At 28.4% G+C, this 21,486-nt stretch overlaps 2 protein-coding genes across 2 annotated transcripts; both read left to right on the forward strand.

The window, feature by feature from the left end:
• Positions 1 to 4,269: 4,269 nt before the first annotated feature.
• On the forward strand, positions 4,270 to 8,662 carry LOC123292299 (autophagy protein 5). Its single transcript, XM_044872894.1, has 5 exons — positions 4,270 to 4,580; positions 4,967 to 5,172; positions 6,146 to 6,270; positions 6,801 to 6,998; positions 8,471 to 8,662. The coding sequence occupies exons 1-5, from the start codon at positions 4,425 to 4,427 to the stop codon at positions 8,578 to 8,580; spliced, it is 795 nt and encodes a 264-aa protein (XP_044728829.1). The 5' UTR covers positions 4,270 to 4,424; the 3' UTR covers positions 8,581 to 8,662.
• Positions 8,663 to 10,822: 2,160 nt separating this feature from the next.
• Positions 10,823 to 13,684, forward strand: LOC123292849. The gene is made up of 3 exons (XM_044873562.1): positions 10,823 to 11,313; positions 12,155 to 12,249; positions 13,660 to 13,684. Exons 1-3 carry the CDS (start codon positions 11,086 to 11,088, stop codon positions 13,682 to 13,684), a joined length of 348 nt encoding a protein of 115 aa, XP_044729497.1. The 5' UTR covers positions 10,823 to 11,085.
• The last annotated feature ends 7,802 nt before the right edge of the window (positions 13,685 to 21,486 follow it).

Consider the following 21,486-nt stretch of genomic DNA (forward strand, 5'->3'; position numbering starts at 1 on the left):
ACTTCCTACTTCCTGGTTACATTGCGAAATTGTATTTTATGTAATTTGACTGTAAATCGATCTAATAGAATAAAATCATATTGTCGCATATTATCCCTAGGTATAAAAATTCAGACCCTTTAGAATTAACAAAGGAAAATACATAAAACTAAATAAATATTTCGAAATACCTAACACAGAATTTATCGACAAACTTGTCTATTGTTTAAATTTTTAAATAATTAAGAAATTATAAAAAATGAAATTAATAACTTCTACGTTTCAAATCAGGGATCTAAAATTGTACAACTTTATTCTTGACATCGTATGTGTGAACAAAATGGCATATTTTAGATACCGGGTCAGAATTCTGATATATAAATATTTTCTCAGAATTCTATTGAAGAATTTATAAAGCAGAAAAAAATTTTTTAAGAAGATTTTTAAGATTTTCATAATTTTTCGAAATATTTTTATCAATATCCTAGCCAAGATTAAAATTCTCATAACATTTTCAGAATCGCAGAAGTCTTCGTATTTAGGTTTTCAAAGTTTTCAATTCACTTGAAACTCTTTGTCATTTATATTGAGCCAAATATTTTCAACTAGACCGCCAACACTTCAAAAAATTTTTAATTACATGACATATTTTTTTACTTCCTGGTTTTTATATTGTTAAACTAATCAATTACAATCAATATTAAATTAAAAAAAGATAATTTTGAAAAGAAATTTATCAGTTTAGAAACACTGGTTTAATCCTAGAAATAAATTTTAGATTATTTTAATCATTTTTATTTGTTTGTTTTAAGAACATTTTGAATATGGTATGCCTTCACCCGTAAATGAATGTTATCTTCTATAATGAATACCTTATGAATAGCACCAAAGTATATACAGTTGCCTAACCAATACAAAAATAATAAAAGCTTGGTTATCAAAAATTTGTTTATCCCATAAATGAAATACATCAGAGTATATTTAGTTTAGTCCCAAGGTGTTCATAAAATCACCTAATTAGCCCATTTCCGTTTGTCAACCTGTCTGCTCGTGAGAATAATAACTCAAAAATGAAAAGAATTATCGAACTGAAGTTCTTATAGAGTGCTCATGACGTAAAAAGTGAGTTTGAGTTCGCAAATGAATAACACACGTCAATTGGATCTGATATCAGTAGGCCATCTTGTGAACCGTACGAGATAGAACAAAAGTTTAAATGTTAAAAATGTCCCTTATAAAAAATAAACAACTTTTGTTTGAAACATTTTCCCGCAAATTAGGACAAAACTTTGGTTTTTATTTCCTCCAAAAACCAAAGAAGAGGGAGTTGAAAATTTGCAGATAAATTCCAAAAGTGGGTCTGTTCATTCTATTTTCATACTAAATCTATCCGATAATATTAAAGTGATCAAAGATGTCAATTTTCGGGAAATTATTTTTCAAAATGGCTTCCATTTCATATCCTACGTAAATCTTTTTACTTATTTTTTTAACTTAAAATAATCCAAGCACTGATATTCAACACTATCTAAATAAAGTATTTCAACAATTAACTCAGTCAATTGTTTATTATCACTTGTATTTATTATATTTATTAAAAACAAAAATTAAATGTAAAATTAATTTTTAGTCTTAAATTAGAAAAAATTATTTAAATTTTATTAACGCCCAGAATGGTCAGAATTTAGATTGCCAAGTGTACCTTAGTTGATTGGTCTCGATACGTCCTTGATCGAGACGGTAATTGTCCCATTTATAACGAATCGATAAATTATAAATGATAGCCATAACTTTGTTGTTATATTAATTGAAATTCAAAATTTAATTTTAGTAAATAATTATCATTTTACAACTTTTATATTATATGAAAAAATAATATGGTTTTATACCAGGAAAATTGTGATTAAAAGAAGTATTTCCATACTCCTTGATCATAGATTAAAATAGGGAAATCCCGATTTTTAAACTAGTCGCTATTATTATCGTACGCTCAATTTTATTATATAATTGCCCTTTTTGTGCATTTAATACTTTATTCATTATAATATTACGTAGTTTCTTTGCAATTTTGATTTATTTATATTTGTGAAATTAACACTACAAATAATTCGGTTAAAATATTTTTACTTCTTTCCATTATCGAAAATAACCATCATTAGTAATGACTCATTAACTAAATTGTTCATCGCACAATTAATAAAGTTCCCCAAGAGCTATGTTCTATGTGATTGTGGACCTAAACAAAAGAAATTTAAAAAAAAATAATTCAAAACATACCCTTAATAATTAATCAAAATTGAGTCAAATCAATAAATTATGTATCCAAAAATCACTAAAAACCCGTTTTTTTTTTGTTTTGTTTTAAAAAATAAATTGAGGGCAGCAATCTTCACAAGTCACAATACAACTATTTAGCTGTGAATAAAAATCCTGAAAGTTTGACACTTCTGTGTCGTCTTTTTGAAATATATTTTTTTAATATAAATTCTTAAAAAAATATATATACATAAGAATATCGTCCAACAGAATAAAAGGCCATCATTATGTCATAGCGTGTTGAATAACGACCGCAAATAATTTGATGGCCAACTATAAATTTATTATAACAGACCCCATACAAAGACCTACGTGGTTTTTGGGAATACCTGCTTATTCAACAGAAATGTGACCTCTCTCTTTCCGTTTTATTGCATTTTACGTTTTTGAAATTATTTCTTTGATACAGGATGTGCCATCATTTATTATAATTTAGCTACTATACCTACATGTTTTTAAAGGACTGCAACAATGAAGAATAGTCGATCTAGTTGCCTGTTAGATCGTAGTATGTTGATAAATAATATAAGTGCCACATATTTACCACTTTCTCATTTTCCTCGGAAAGGAATGAAAAGTATACTAGTATGTATTCTAATGTGGGCCAAAAATTGAGAAATAAAAGGCTAACATATGAAAAATTTTTATCTTTTCTTGAAAAAAATTCTTAAAAAAGTACTTTTTCCATATACTAAAAATGAATTTTTCAAAAAGTAATGAATTCAACTTTTTAAGTAATTAGTACTATTTTTGGGTCTTCTAACCCAAAAATTTTTCTGCGCTGGGTCCGCGGTGCCTCTTATTACGAGGTGCGTGTATGCTTGTCGAATAATTTTTTCTCATAAATCCCTTATTTTCGCTACTGTAGACACCTTTCTATTCTCACAAATCCTCTTCTTAATTTCACTATACTGTAAACCCGATTCGCCTTGAAATCGATCCCAAGGAATTGATGTAGATCACCTTGGGAATGGCAGCTCTAGAGTAATTTTGACGCAAAAAATATAAAAAAAACTGGTTCATTTGAGGAATGTACGTGTAGTTTTTGAGATTTCTTCAAAAAACGTGTACGGAAGGGGATATCTCGGAGCATTTTCGATATATCAAACTCACTTTTACTGAATATCTTTTTTTTGTTTTCGAGCTATCGTGTTCACGGACAGGCGGACAAACGAATACCAAATATAAAGTTAATATGGGTTTTTGACTAGCATAATGTCTGTGAGAAAAAAATTTGAAAAAATAAAAGATGGGACATCCAATACAATATATATTTAATAATTGAATTTCAAAATATGCCCCCAGCAACGAAAGAATTAAGTGACGCCTTTCATATACATGTATCATGTATGGTAGGTAGGTATATTTATGGTGTGTGGTATGCGCCCTAATGCCTATGCATCTCAAAGAATTGACAATAGCATTATAAAATAATCATTTTAGCATAATTAACGTATACAGAAAAAAATTAAAACAATGGTTTTTCAAATAATCTTTTTATACCATGTATATTTGAAATGAGTATAATAAATTTAGTCCCATACATACTAATTAAAAACTACTGTTTTTTTCATAATTATCCCGTTGAAAATTCGGACGGGAGAATTTATTTTAAAATCTGAGGTGTTTTCCTTCGTATATTTGCTAATTAAATGATTTTATCAATGGCAGATGTTAGTTAGGAGAGAGCCATTAGGTTTGCCCAAAGGTAAATATCGAGGTTTGCCTAAAAGTAAATATTCGAGTTTCTAAAAACGCCAGCCATAACTACAAACCCTTCTCGCCTTTTATTTGCCCTACCCTATTATTATGACATGTTCTGTACAAAAAAATAATTAATAATATTTGAATTGAAGACATTTTTTAGTGTTAACAGTTTATAAAATTAATAGTACAATTAAAAGTTGCTAGATGTCCACAGTTTTTGATAATAAGTTTGACATTTCATTTTGACATAAAAGATTCGCACATGAAATTGATATTTTTAAGACATAACCGCTGTAAATAAAGTTATTATTGATTACATTTGATTAAAACCAAATTAAAAACGAATCTTTAATTGCCAAACAAAGAATAATAAAAAAATTAATTACACTGTATCATTAAATGTCGTTTAGTCTATAATAAATATGGCAAATGATCGTGAAATATTACGAGAAATATGGGAAGGAAAAATTCCTGTATGTTTTCAATTATTTTCCGATGAAGTGTTCGAACTTCAACAACCCGATCCATTTTATTTAATGGTACCTAGATTAAGTTATTTTCCATTAGTTACTGATAAGGTACGAGTATTTGTTTAAATTAATAATCCGAAATAACTTTATACTTTACCTAACAATATCCCGAGAGTTTATAGTGAGTCTTTCTAGCTAAATATTGTCTTATTTTGAAAAGTTTTAGAAGTTGGTACCTAAATTTAAAAGTGGTAATTCTGTTCTGGTTAGAGATTTTAGCCGTAAAGTATAGTATTAGTCGTATTAGGATAATTACCACAGACCCAGATTAGAAAATTTGAACAATCTAATTCAATTTGAGACAATCTGGACACACGATTGTGTGCGAATAGCTCTACTATACAATCAAACCCAAACGTCCATTTTCTCGAGATTTATTGTTAGGTATAAAATTTCGTTACTACATCACTACTATTGCAATTTTTTTTTTGTAGGTTCGAAAACATTTCATACGATTTATTGATCCAGAGAAAAATGATCTCGAAATGTGGCTAGAATACAATGGTTTACCATTAAAATGGCATTATCCAATTGGTGTCTTGTTTGATTTACATATGGCGTCTGATGTTCAATTACCTTGGCAAATAATTGTACATTTTGATAAATTTCCAGATAATGTTTTAATGCGATGCCCTAACAAGTACGAAGATTTAAATTTTCAAAGTTTTTATCCTTTGAATCTTGAACCATTTCCATCATCAAAATTTTTGTGAAAAATGCTTTTTGTAAAACAGAATCCACTGATTCGTTTACAAATTTGTAGCGGATTATTTTTGTGATCATTGTGACGATAACCCAGAGGGGAAAAAATTTTTTTTGTAATATTTCGTATGCATGTATTTAAATTCCAGTACCAAAAATCAAAAAAGCAACCTAATGTGGCTTACAGCAACTTTCGACTTACTTAATAGGGAATATTCATGAAAATTAAATTTGGTTCAAATATTTTTCTTCCGTAACTTTAATGACTGGACATTTTAACTAAACCATTATTTTAGTAATTAATATGTTTTTAATTACTTAAAATTAATTAATAAATGTACAAATTCAGTGAGGACAATTAAAAATTTCTAAAACGGAAATCAAATTTTTATGCGGACGTGACATCAAAGTACGGGCTTGTCAAATTTTTTGACATACTGTATGATATTACTTACATTTTATATGGTATTTCATTAAATTATACTATTCTACGGCTTTTTATTAGAAAACTTAATAATAATGAGAATAACTGCGTTTAAATATCTCAAAATTATATTGTATTTTAAATATTTTTCTACACTTAAATACAGCATTTTTAAGCAGTATTTATATTTTTTACTTAGTTATAACGGTGTAAACAATGAATTAAAAATATAAAAAAATACATGAATATTCCCTATTTGGGCTTTTATTTTGGGCTTAAAGCCCTCGCAATTAACACCATGTTTATAACAAAGTAAAAGTAAAATCATTAGGCTCTAGTTTTGTTTTGTCAAATTTATCCAAACTCATATTTAAAATTATAATAATTTGAAAAATAAGTTTTTTTCACTAGAAAAAAGGAAATTATTCAAAAGAAAAGGTTCTTAAAAGGTTTCGAATTAAGATTTATTCTGTCAACTTGATTTTAGGGAAGTTGTTGAGGCACATTTTATGTGTTGTATAAAAGAGGCAGATGTACTGAAACATCGAGGACAAATTGTTAGTGGAATGCAAAAAAAGGATCATAATCAATTGTGGATGGGCTTACATAATGGTTTGTTTTTTCGATATATTTTTTTAATTGAATAGATTATAGATTAAAGCTTTGGAAAAAGTTCTGAATATCTTATAAATTTAAATTCTCTCAAGGCATATTGTCATAAGGTATAAAATATAGTCGAATTCCTTAAACCGTTTAAAATTATTTAAAAAACAAACTAAGCTAAATATGAAAAGAGACTGACGAAGAAAAGCCGCTGTGTATGCGGAATTTAATTTTTTCCCTTAATTTTGGAAATTACGTTCTTTGGAAAATCCCATATTTTGAAGAGAGATTAAATTTTTTCACTGATTCATAAATACTTAGTATTTTACACCAAAGCTTATCAAAATTCATTAATATTTTTTATTTTTCAATCTGGCAATCGCGATTCAATTGTAAAATTCCAAGACATTTAATATTTAAACGTTCCTTTAAAACAATAAGGTTCGATTATAATTTACATCCCATTTTCTGTGTTTCTAATAAATATTTTTTTTTTGCTGATTGTAATAAATTAATTTAGATATTTGTACTTAACACAGATAAATTTGATCAATTTTGGGCTGTAAATCGTAAACTAATGGAAGCCTCTGGCGAACAAGATCATTTTAAACACATTCCATTTAGATTATATAAAGATGATAGTTATCGGCAGAAACTTGTGAAACCAGTCAATGATCAAGGACAACGGAAAACTTTGGGTGATTTATTAAAAGAAATGTACCCGGATAAAGAAGACAGTAAATATTTTCATTATATTTTATTTTATTTATTTTAACTCAAAAGAATGAATTATTAATAATCAGAAACTTTTATAATCTATTACAATAAGTGGGTTTTTCTAAAATTCAGTCAAGTTAAACATTGAACGCTTTATCAAATCAGGTATTTCTTCGGTCTGTCAATCACGGCAGACAACCGGTTCATTCTCACAAAAAAATTCAACCTTATTTCAGTTTTCGTCGATTTTGACTGGAAGGACTGGTTTTACATTATTGCTCAAATGGTTTGAGTTTGCAACAATTTGATACCAGAACAGTTTTTATAGGACCGATAGTTTCGAAGTTACAGCTTTTCTAAAATCTAATCAATTTTTCAAGCTACACGATTATTTATCCACAGATGATAAGCCAAGCAATGCTGGAGTAAACGAAGTATTTGCGGTACCCGATTGAAACCCCCCCCCCCCCACAGAAAATATCAAAAGACGACGTCTTGAACCAACCAGGTCCATCAAAGAGGGCAAAGTTTGATTAAAATAAACTCAGTCTCTAAATTGATGCAGATTTTTCGATTTTTTTATCGATTTGTTTACACATGTATTTCTTTGTTAAAGTAATTTAGCAATTTAAAAAAATTGTATTCACACCATTCAAGTTTCAGAAGACCTAATATTTCCATGGACACCTCCCTTTCTCTCAATTGACTCTCACCGAAATAAAGTTTTAAAAAAATTTTATTTTTGAGAATGATTCGGTCGACTGTCAATGTTGATAACTTTGATTTAACATTGCCTTTACATTACAAACAATATATATTTAAAAAAAAAAATCTGATTTGATATAGCGTTCACTTTTCATGTTAAATTTGACTGAATTATAGGGTATTCCACTATTTTTGAAAAAGTACTTCAAAATGTTGATTTTGCTAATAAAAAGCCACCAAAAATTTATTTCGGAAATACACTCGCTTTCTTGCCAAAAACTTAAATTAAATTTTAAACCTTTTTTAAACTGTCAAAAACGCGGGCATTCAATTTGATGATGTAATATCGGTATCACTATACGAAATAACACAAATAAGTTTGACTATCATAGACATCTGATTATAACAAATATAAATACTTATTATCTATGTATATATTATACCCAGCTGTTTACACTAAACTAACTGATGGTCTATTACTCATACCGCTATGAAATCACAGCAGGGCTTACCCGCGTTTTAGGTCCCGTGATATACAGTTTAAAAATTACTATTTTTAATTTCAATATTTTAAAAGAAAAATGTGCTTTTATGACTCGAAATCAGAATATTTAAGTATATTTTTACATAAATTTTAACTTTTTTCAAATTTCATAATTTATTTTTGACTAACGATAATACCCTATTGTTAAGTATAAAATCGACAACAGTCGAAACCTCGCCCACTATATACCTAATAAAAATATTGTCGAATTAAAGTTAATTGATTTAATTACTCTTTTTCTAGTAACAGTACGAACACATGGCGTAAGCCCACCGTTAGATACACCTCTACAATGGATGTCTGAGCATCTAAGCTATCCGGATAATTTTTTACATTTATGTATTATTGGTTAGTTGTTATTTTGTAAAATATTTTTTTATATATTATTTGTAAGTTACAGATCTAAGCCAATTTTATAATCAATTTTTTTAAATGTCTCCCTCAATTAAAATTAAGACAGTTCTATACACATTTTTGATTGGCGTGAAATCACTCTTTGATTGAAGTGGAACTTTATTATTTTTTTAAAGAATTTTCTTAAATATTCATTGGTGGAAAAACAATTTTATAAAGAAATGCTATTTTCCAGATAAGATTGGTTAAAGTTACAATTGAATTTCAAGAAAGACTGCGGTTATACCACCCTTTACTCTACAGATTTGAAATTTGGATATGTTATAGATACTCATATTGTACCTGCTCTGATTACTTTTATTTTTCGAAAATCCTGTTAATTTCCCCAATTTTTATTGTTCACATACTGGTATAGTGGAATAAGAAAAAGTACCTGGGTGTGAACAATGAAAATTGGGAAAATTATTTTCGAAAAATAAAGTAACCAGGGCAGGTAGTATATAAATACCTATATCCAAATTTCAAATCGATAAAGTAAAGGGAATAATCGCAATGCTTAAAATTCAATTGTAACTTTAACCATTCTTTTCTGGAATACCAATTTCTTTATAAATTTTTTTTTCCATCAATGAATATTTAAGAGGCGTCTTGAAAAAATTATAAAGTTTCGCGTCAATCAAAAATGTGTATAGAACAGTCTTAAGTCCCGAAACTTAAGACATTATTTTATTAAGAAATAATTTTTCATCTTGAAGTTTTTAATATTCATTTAAAAGGAAATAAAGCACAATTTCTGTAATAAAATATCATTGAAAAACAACTTATCGTGTATCTCAAATAAGGTTTATGTTTTTTATAATAGTGTAATCAGTTTTTGCCAAGTGCTTATCGAGGGCAATATCGATTATTCACGATATTACTTCAAGATATGTTTTATTCACATTTTTTGACAAGTCTTATCAATGTACTGTCATAGTTCGTTGAGAATGATGCTGTGAGACTCACAATGTGAATAGTCGGGAATGCTCATTGTTACCACTGGCAAACATCTGGATCTGATCAAAACCGAACAGGATTACAGATAAATACGATTTTTGACTCGATTTATGTTCCTGTATGATATGGCTAAAGAAACTAGCAATATTAATTTTGTAAATATTTTCTTATATAATCTAGTCATAATTTCTTGCTTTCTGTATTCAAACTCTTAACGATATCGGGATACACAAACTTATCCGAACGTAATTTTATCACATATTATTAAAAATATCTAAAAAAGTATATATTTTCTTTTACAATTTTTCCTATCGTAGTAAGAAAAATGTCACAACTTCGTTTCTACTAAATATATTGGATAATTCATAATAATTCTTATAATATTTTTTGTGATAATGCAATTTTCATTTAAAATATATTGTGCAATCAGAAACTCTTGAATTTAAATCTCTGAAAAATTACTATTTAATATTTTATTTTTTACTGCTAATAATATAAAATAAAAATAATATAATAATATTTATCGAGTATTTTACCTTATTTTTGTTTTTCTACGATTAATTTTACACAATTGTAAAGATAGGCAATGACTATTACATATCGATAGTATCAACTATAAAATATCTTCTTATTTTTTTGAAGTGCGATAGAAAAATGAAAATATACTTTTCTATTTTACATTTAAATACACATTTCCAATTTGTTTAATCAATCCACATATTATACAATTACAAGATTTAAATTAAGAACAATACAATTGTTGAGATTTTTCATGTATTGTTCTTAGTTTAACTCTTGATATTGTATAATTTGTAGATTGCCTGAAAAAATTGAAAATAATCAATGAAACGTTGCAACTTTTGAAAATTAACATTAGTTATTTATTTTGTCCAAGTTCTCAAATAATAAGTTAGTAGTATATATATATAAACGGTTTTTGGCTAATATAAGGGGTCTTAAACAAAATGTAAAAACCCGTCCGTTTTTTTTTTTCTTTGAATAAGTTCACGAAAAACCATTCTTAAGAGCGGGCTAATGACACATTTAACAAAAGGTTCGTTTTCACGTGCAATTAATTTCAGGAATTATTCATATTAGCGTGCAAACACTCACTTTTATAAATGTCATCGTAAAAAAATTCCATACAAATGGAATTGAACGAAACTCCTAAATTATTTTACAAATATGTATTATACAATGTAGAATTCTAATTGAATTGTCAAGAAATTATATTATTCGTTAAAAAACTTTATTCGTTCATCTGGCAAACATATTCTTACACCTAAAAATATGGGGTATCAAAATATGGATTAATCCATATATGGTAATTACCACTTCGTTAATAATTATTTTTATTAGCTTATATAATGAGGTAATGATGATTATGCTTTATAGAACACAATTTTTACTCAAATTTATAATCTGCATTTGAATACGAAAAGTCGTCAGGGGAGCCAAACAATTGCAATATCTTAATAAAAAGGAAATTAAGTTCATCCCTATATAAAATGGAATTTCAGTCTCAAGTTGAGAAGGACGAAGATGAAGACGCCGTAGCTATTAACATTAAAGCAGAACCTAGTAGGTTAGAAGCTAGATATTTAAAAAGATATCCATCAGCAGAAGATACTGATGAAAAGGAAGTGTCTGGTAAAAAATGTAATTCAGATATGGCATGCGTATGTTATCGATTAAATCGATCCAGATCAGCAGATGATTTTTTATTTGGCAAAGCTGTAGGTGATTTTTAAATATTGGATAATTCTATTTATTTCAGAAATACCCGTGTAGGTACCTACATACACATTTACGCTGTCAGCGCAGAGAAACATAAAAAAATTCAATCCTTATAGAAGGTACACCTTTTCACTTAAACTCATACACTCAAGTGTTTCTTTTGTACTCATACGAAATACCTTCGGTCGCACTTCATTTTATTCAGTTACCCAAACGCAAACACTGGTATCGAGTTATTTACCTTCTCTGGAAGCAGTTTAGTCCCAGACCACAGTACGGCTCAGTTACAGCTGATACGTTTCAACCAATTTTTCTAGATAAATTATTTATAGAAAATAGAAAAATTAAAATTTATCATAGAGATGATTTAAAAAGCAAAATTTTAACGTTCAGGTGTAAAGTCTCATTCGATAACCTTCTCTTCCCCCTAAAATGTTGACATTTTAACCTAGGCGCTAAAATTTTTATTTGTAGGTATCTTAAATTTGAGATAGGCAAAAATTCTGTTTTAGGACCTTGATTGCTTTCACCGTTATCGAAAATGTGGACAATAATATTTTTCCGTATCAATTCCAACTCCAAAAGAGCTCAAATTTTCAATTTTGTTATGTTCAAGAGTACTCTCTTAAAAAATTGTTCAAAATTGGGTATTTCGACCACAAAAATGATAAAATCCAGCTCAGATTGTTCACCTTTTAAAATTGCATCGCTTGTGAAATTTTGATTGTGTCAATTCTGTCGCCTCTCAAATTGTGTCGTTATATGTAATTCGTCGCACGTGCCTATAAGACTAAATCAAGCTCTGATGAAGACTTAATTAATTGAATTATTTTGTTGAAGGACTTGTATGATAAAAGAACAGTTGAATTGAAAGAAGATCATTATAAACTAATTAAATTACATGAAGAAATAGCCAAAATGCGAGAAAAAATTCAGCACGATGATGATGATAATGATAGAAATATTTTGATAATGAATATGTAAAGAAAACATTTTTATGTAGAATTCTGCATTTATTAATAAAATAATGATTCATCTCGTAAGTGTGCTGGCAAAATTAACTAAGTCAGAAAAAATGAGATAAAGTGTTTAAGATTCTACTAAGTGTCTTAAGCACGTTTAGAAATTTAGCAAGTCTCAACCTTTTATGACCTGGATCAATTTTGCTAGTACATCGACGGTCTATCAAATTTAATCACCGCAGTAATAAAATTATACCAATGTTAGGTAAACGTGTTTGTTTGAATGGGAATTAAAACTATGATAAAAATTTTTTTTTAAATCTATCAAGCCAGAAGTTTTAAAGGATGTGGAATTGCTGACATTCTACTTTCTGAATTAATTTATAATGAATTAAATTTTTGTGAGCTCTTTACAAATTAGATTCTTCTCAAACATTATAGGCATTATGTATTACATTCACGTGCAGTTCTGTGCATATAGTTATGGACATATAGCGTGTAGTTTTAGTATTTTATAGTAGTCATGTTTTAGAAAGATTGAGTTAATTGTTGAAATACCCTGTATAAAGGTTGTCGAATACCAGACCTTATATTTTTTTGTACATTAGACAACTTTACATAAACATTTATATAGAATAAAATGGCAACCTTCTGGCTCCATTTAGATATTTTGAAAATTATTTGACGGACCCCTTAATATTATTCGATAAGTTTGGTATATGCTTTTTTTATACAATAAGAATCAATGTACTATTTGAAATTGCCTACAAATTTTCAACATTCTCTCTTGTTAATAGTTTTGGATAAAATGGAAACTTATGTTCTGTCCTAATTTGCGTCTTCACGGGTAAACAAAGATATTCACCAAAAAAAGTTTCAAATTTTTTTTTATGTTTTACGCTTTACAAGATAGGATCTACGAATCCTTGGACCAATTGTCCTAGGTTTTTCATTTGCGAACTCAAAATCACATTTTACGTCTTGAACACGATCTAAAGATTTCAGCTTGATATCTCTTCGTATTTGAGTCAAATTAAATCAAACAGCTAGGCAATTGACTTGGATCGATATCGTTTAACTACTTACCTAGCCTAGTCATTTAAATTTAGTTCCACTTTCTGTTACCTGGAGCTGAAACCACATACTGTCAATATTACGTCAGCAGAGAACAATATTGTTGGTGTTAGTATACAGTTTGATTGCGTTTACGCCAAAAGAAAGTGCAATGGAAGTGTGTAGTGACAAAAAGTTGGAAGTAAGTATGGTACAATTAAAATCTGTGTAGGTACTTATAATTGTCTCTCTCATTTTTAAGTGGTAACATCTTTTTTGTCAAAATGCGATTAACGTGGCTACATCTTATTGAACAACTCTGTATTTCAGCATCATTGATACGGAATGTTACTAAATGCTAATAAATTTTCAACTGAACTTTTATCATATTATTTCACTCATTTCTAGTGTTACATATGATGTGATAACCGTCACGTATGTACGTACTAGAATCTGAATATGTACTTAAAGGCATACAAAAATTTAGACACACACTTATTTGGCTAGGTAAAATTTGAATCCCACAAATTTGCTGTAGTCACCCTCCCGAGTATCCTTACCTTGCCCATTTCAACATCGATAAAAAAGGGTTTTTTTTACCTGTACCGTTTATACTCCAGTTTAGAAGTATCGGTGTAGTACAAAACTAATGTTGCTCATTTACAAATTTAGCCTCACTTTTTATGTCCTGAGCACGCTATAAAAATTTCAGCTTGATATATCATTTCGTTTTGAGTTATCGTGACGACAGACGGACAGACGACAGACAGACAGACAGACAACCGGAAATGGACTAATGAAGTGATTTTATAAACAATCATAGAAAAATTTTATTCGTAGCATCAATATTTTTAAGCGTTACAAACTTAGGACTAAACTTAATATACCTTGATATATTTCATATATACATGGTATAAAACCAGAAACATATATGTCCATCCATACAAGTATATTAATAAAGTAATTTATGGTAACCCATGGAAACATAGTCTGAAATAAAACTCATGAACGGTACCAATACTTGAAACTTTTACCACTTGATAGTTATTTGAACTTAAACTTTAAAAAAAAAAAATTATAATTTTCTATTCGGTTAAAATTTACATACTATTTCCCTTTGGACGCATATAGCAAAAACAGGATATTGAGCGAACGTCTTTAATTTTAAATAGTTGAAAACCAGATATCGTTCTCTAAATATATAATTAAGGGTAGACGATCGTTTTGTATTCGAGATGCAAAAACAAGCTATGATATTTTATACGATTAGCAATCAGAAAATAACTTATACAAACCTAAAGAAAAGTTTCTATTTTTTTTAAGATGAAATAGATTCTACATATGATAAAAGTTTTCATGAAATTTTATTTACAAAAATTTTTCCTATTCTAATTCCAAAAAAATATTCCATTTTCATCAAAATAATGTTGATAATTGGGAAGAATTGCTCTGAGTACTAATCACAATACTATTTTCCCAAATTTATTACGTCGTACATTTACACCATTGAAAATAAACCTACCACCTTCTTAGAGAAATTTAAGAAAAATTAAAATAAAAAATTAAGTAGCTTCACACATAATATATATTGAAAAGTCTATATTTTTGGGAAAAATTAACAACTAAAAATAAACAAAACTTGCTAATAAACATAGACAGCTAATTGGTTTACTCCAAGCCAGCTTTTTACTGCCTTACAAGATGCCTTATAAAAAATCGGCCTCGCCTTTTCCGAGTTTAATCGCATAAAAATTGTTGTGATAAAATATGAAAAAACTTTTCTACCCGGAATTCCGCAATGCAATACCCGTGGCTAAAAATAGGCTAGAGAAATAATATTTAAGTGATAAAAAATATCAACAGTAATTTCTTTCTTTTTATCGTGTATAGGCAATTTCATTACAGTTATGATAAACAAATTAGCTCCTAATAACAAAATTATATTTTAATAACCAAATTGATGTGGTATATTTTTAGACCGTGGTTTATTTTAGACCAACACGATAAGCTTTAAAATGAAAGATAAATCATGGAATTTGATAAAAGAATAAGAAAGATCTGGCGGACCCACAGAAAAAGGCTAGAGAAATAATATATTCACAAAGAGGTGTTAGCTTCTCTGCCTCTCAGAAATTGAATTCTGAACGTGAGTCAAATAGTACACGGCTTGTTTATAATTTCAAAACGATTATATCACGCTAATAATAGTTCCGTTTTAATTCAATTCGATTACATTCATTCTTACCCGTCTAACGGCTGAAGCTAGACATATTTTTATTAGTAATTTCAAATATTTTCTTGTCTTTAAATAAAATTTCGTTTTATGAATGAATTCGATTTAGGATCTGAAATTTTGTTTAAGAACAAAATAATTATTATACATTTATTTTAATTAAAATTATTATATTTAAAATGTGATGCAATTAGAAAATAAAATCTTAATCTTTGTTTATTTTAATATAAGGCCATAGGTCTAATATAAATTTTTAAGTTACAATATTATAAAATATATACAACGTGTCTCAAAAGTCATGAATTGCAAATAAATAAGGGGTAGTCAAAATAAACGAAGGGGCCTAAGTCAAAATAAACGTAAAACTTAAACCATTCTAAGTGTAATTACTACAACAATATGTACGCTATGCGATTCACATATAATGACGGTAAAATGATAGGTATAACTTAAAAATAATACTTTAAATGTAATATTTAATTTAGTGATTTTTCAGGATCCCGTTTAAAAATTCTTCCTGAACATAAAAGTGCTGGTTGTCGGTAGGTAACTCGATAGGATATTGTTTAGACTTATGTATAATGTTGACCGAATCGCTTCGGAATAAATTTAATCATATAATTGGGGTCAAAATTAACAAAAAGTGTTCTTAGATTATTCTTTAAATCCTGCAGTTTTCGAATAAAAAATGCATAAAATTTGAAAAAAAAGCGATTATTACGATTTTCATCCCTCAAAAATTGTAAGAAAAATCAGATTTTTAATATGTATTTCTTATTTGTAGTGTAAAGCTTACTCAACAACATACCGCAAAAATTTTTGGCCTAACTGCTTTTTAAGTGCTTGATTGTTAATTGTAAAGAGAGCACCTGAAAAACCACCCAAAATAACGATTTTCTGTACTATACATGCTAGAAAGATAGGATTTTCACCAATCGACTCCAAAATGAAGCCAAATTAATAAATGAAAAAACGTATTTTGCGATTTTCCGGGGGGGTTGCGTTGTGGAAAATGCAATTTTTCGAACTTTTATGTTAATTTGACTTTATTTTGAGTCAATTGATGAAAATTCCACCTTTCTAACATGTATAGAACAAAAAATCGTTATTTTGGGTTTATTTTCGCGCACTCTCTTAACAATGATAATCAACTGCTTAAAATGCAATTAGGGCAAAAATTTTTGCAGTATGTTGTTGAGTAAGCTTTGTACTACAAATAAAAATTTTAATATATGTTAAAAATCTGATATTTTCGTAGACTTTTTGAGGGATGAAAATTGTAAAAATCACGTTTTTTCAAATGTTACAATTTTTTATTTGAAAATTGGAGAGCTTAGACGAAATGTCTCAGAAAATTTGTTCTTAATTTTGACCCCAATTATATGATAAATTTTTTTCCGAAGCGCTTGGGCCAATATTATTTATTTGTTTAAAAAAAAAATTAGTTTAAACAATACCCTACCGGGTTTCCCCCCGACAACCTGCACTTTTACGTTCAGGGGTACGTTTTAAACGGGATCCTACAAAAATTATTCATGCTCAATGACGAATTTTAACTACCGGGGCTATTAGATATACACCGTTTATTTATTCAAATCATTTGAGTGGGTAAACTAGTATATCTAATAACCTTTTTTTTCTACTATACAGAGTGCTCTATAATTGACTGCAGAACTTTCTCTTGAATAAGCTGAGACAAAAAAGAAGAAAATGTTCTTTACCAATTTTGAATCTGAGGCCTAATAAAGGAGATAATTAACCTACTCTTATATTAATCAATTAATAAAAAATACATTCCTCAAAATAAAATTCATCCAATAAAACACTACTTAAACAGAGGATGTGTTTTATCATAATGGAAGAAATGACCTAAATGCAATACCAAGTTTTATTACAATCCTTTTCTTTGTAAATTAAGTTTTGTTAAGCATGTGTTTTATCAAAATGGACCACAGTCCGTTTATCATTGTATATTGTGTTGGAATTGTCAGTTTCTACGATGTATAAGATTTTGTTTTGCAGTTTTTTTTTTTTTTTGTTATTTTGTAGTAATTTTGCATTTAGACACTCCTTCCATTATGATAAAACACATCCTCTGTTTAAGTAGTGTTTTATTGGATGAATTTTATTTTGAGGAATGTATTTTTTATTAATTGATTAATATAAAATTAGGCCAATTATCTCGTAAATTAGGCCTCAGATCCAAATTTGATAAAGAACATTTTCTTCTTTTTCTTTCTCATCTTATTCAGGAAGCGAAAGTTCTACAGTCAATTACAGAACACCCTGTTTATCATATTTAAAAGCTGCTGGTTTTTTAAATAATAAAAGCAAAACAACCATGTTAAAAGTAAAAAATATCGGTAAAAAAAAACGAATAGTAAATTTTCCTCTCCAACTCAAGAATAATGATACAAATAAACTGAATGCGATGATGTAATATACGAATATATTATGATATCAGATATAAAAATGAAACACACAGGTGTACACCAAACAAACTAGTTTTGATTTCAAAGTTAGTTTTTGTTTATGTTTTATTTTTTTTTAAACAAAAGAACATTACTTTATGTAATGGACTAATAATAATAATAATAGCCCTAGAGCCCGTGGCGGTAAAATATACGTAGAAAATAGGATAGGTACAATATGAACTAGGTGAGCCAGGATTAATCTTGACAGAAATATTTTTTTATTTTCTACTGGTGTGACAGATATTTTGATCAAATTTTGAGCTGTCACACCGAGATATTTCGAATGTAGAGCACAAAACGAACAAATTTAAAAGTAATTCCTCGATAAGGGTAAAGTTTAATTGGCTTTATATAATAAAAATCGATGTGACAGACCTTTCTGCCACGATAAAAGCTGTCACAACAAATTTTCCTGAAAATAGAAAAAATTTACAATAAAATGGTCTCTTACAAATCAATTTCAATGAAAGTGTAAAATACTTCTAATTATTGAAAATATAAAAAATATTTCTGCCAGGATAAACTCTGGCACACCTAGTACATATTGTACTTATCGTTAAATAGCATTCATTCATATGCAAAATTTCGAAATCCATGTAAATGCAACTTTACTGTCACGGGCTCCCCGCTTATAATATATGGTGGTGTGATAACATTCATATATGACTCACAAAATAAATTTAACCTTGTTTAAAACGACAAAAAAAAATTCAAATCATATGTGAACGCCACTCGACTTCTATACACAGACTGTACAGTGAATGTAAGAAACATAATCAATTTTGGTTTTCTGATTTTTCACTTCCTCATAAAAGCAAACAAATACTATATTTGTACATATAGATTTTTCCGCTTTAAATCTGACTGGTGAAACATATGCAGGACGGTTCAAGTTATAAAATAGCAGTTCAAGTTTGGCCGAGAATACAATCTCTTACTACCGCACCACACTGTACTAAATATATAGAAGTCTAAATATATATATAGATGTCTTTTTTATGTTGACATATGCTTGAAACTCGGTAAATAAATTTTGTTAGTTTCAAAGGCACACATCTTATACCGACATCGAATTCGATCTAAGTTCTCGGGTTTAACTAAATTCAATTTGGGCACACTCGGTACAACTATCTTATAAGCTAGGTACTTCTGATATGATTTTATATGTAATATTTTAATGGTGTCACCCAATATGCATTTACACTATATCTACAGAGATGGGAAAAAGTTCAGCAACCCTTAAAATTTTTCAAACGGTTCCAGATAAAGAGATGAGTTCAAGAGGGGATTATAATACGGATCGTTTAACGATAATATTACGCAGTCCACTTATGTGAATTTTGTATTTTTAAATGGAACGGAGTATCAATTGAAGGCTAATTTGAAAGGGTTATTAAAGTCGCATTCTACGGATTTTGAAAAAATTCGTTGCGAATTTTGCGAATTTTTCTTATATATGATCTTTCCATTTTTGTCAAAAAATAAATAAAAATATTTTTTTGTTCAAAATCCCAATTCCCTTGAACTCATACAATTTTCATCCTTTTATCTTGAACTGTTTAAAAGTAATTTGAGGGTTGCCGAACTTTTTTCCATCACGCTGTATATACAATTAAATTGTATAACAGTAATTAACGTATCAAACTAATTTAAAATAGATAGGAACACAGCTGCGAGTCAAACAAGCATTGTGAATATCATGTAATAATTATTTATTATAAATCTATTATTCAGTGTGGAAAAATTTATTTTTCTATATAGAACATTAAGAATATGACGTCAACTGAAAATTTAACGTCCAAATATAATATATATAAGCTTTATTAGTACCGAGGTTAAATGCCATTGTGAATCGTGTGTTTAAACCAACTCATCATCGCGTGAACGATGAAATAAGTACAAAGAGCCCAGTTACTTTACTCTAAATAGATGAAATATCACTGATTTTCATAATTTAATTTTATTGAAATGGGTTTTTTGTCAAAAATATGAAACATCTTCAAACAAAAATAAATGTTTTGTTCAATAAAAAAAGGAGAAAGTTGGATGAAAAGTTGACACCCTTCACCAAAAGGATCATCATTGACGCATATCAGTATTCTACCCCCACTAACTCAGTTTGTAAGGGATATGTGAGGGTCTGCAAAGCCTTAAACGTCTTGAAAAAATGTGATTTTCTACTCTCTAACAGAATTTGGAGAAACTGTATAGGTCGTTCAAATCAAAGTGGCATCGACCAAGAGAGAGTGCAGATGTATATGCATGTGCACTTATATCCACACTCTCTCTTGTTCGGCGCCACTTTGGTTTGAGCGACCTATACAAATCTGCACATAAATTTAGGATTCCGTTGCATAAGTACGTATATATGAATTTGAATTGTTACGTTCAAGTAATCAAACTCTGGAGTAGTTTTCAGCAAGTATTAAAATATTGAATAAGGGATCGTAAATGATTTTTCACCTAGGGTGAATATTTTTCGAGATATAAGCTTGCAAAATTATTAATTAAATATGGCTGCTCTCTAACATCCAACGTCAAGAAGAAGGAAAAGGAAGAAAATTATTAAAGACTTTTCTTGAATTATTAGTTATTTAATTATTTTTATTTTCAATATAAAATTTAATCATAAAAAGCAGTTTTAGCAAATATTAGCGCCGAACCTCTGGAATAATTAATACTAACATAGCAACAAAAACCCAACAGTGGCGTCTATCCAACTTTTTTTATAATAAGTAATTAGAAATTTGTAGAAAGACACCTGCAATAATTTATTTTTGACAACGAACGTCATTTTGAGCGCTTACAAATTCCTAAATTGAAAAATATATCTATTAAAAGCCACAAAGTTTTTTTATAGTGTATCATACACCATAGCCTGGCTCCAATGGAAAATTATTTTTATCAACACTAAACTAGCTAACGTAATTTGAACCCCACAAAATTTTTTTTCGGGTTTATTAATTATAAATCTTTTTTAATCCATTGTTCGTCGTTGGTTCTTAATTGTTGATTATTAAAATTATTTTCGATCGTTGTTTATTTATTATATTTATTAAACAATTATTTGTCATTAAGTTAGCCCCCATACTATTGATTTACACTTTTTACTTCCTTAATCAATGTATTTTAAGAAATTATTGATTGTTCGTTTATAATTAGTAATTGTTGGATTATAAATATTTCACATTAATTAATTATTTATTTTTTTTCATTAATTCAATTGCAGACGCTTTTTCTATTTTATTGCGCATAATATCACCACACACTATTTCCCCTTGCCCTTGGAACCTCCGTAAGGCCAACCATATCTAATTGGTTAATTTTAAAATCCTTAGCTTAGTTTTAAAAATTGGGCCAACAAACAAGATCTAAAATATAAGGAAGGGTTCCGTTAATTTAAAATTTCTGCAAAAACATTTTTCTATAGAAAAGTTTATTAGAGGAACT

Source organism: Chrysoperla carnea, chromosome 2, assembly GCF_905475395.1.
Source record: "Chrysoperla carnea chromosome 2, inChrCarn1.1, whole genome shotgun sequence".
NCBI lineage: Eukaryota > Metazoa > Arthropoda > Insecta > Neuroptera > Chrysopidae > Chrysoperla > Chrysoperla carnea.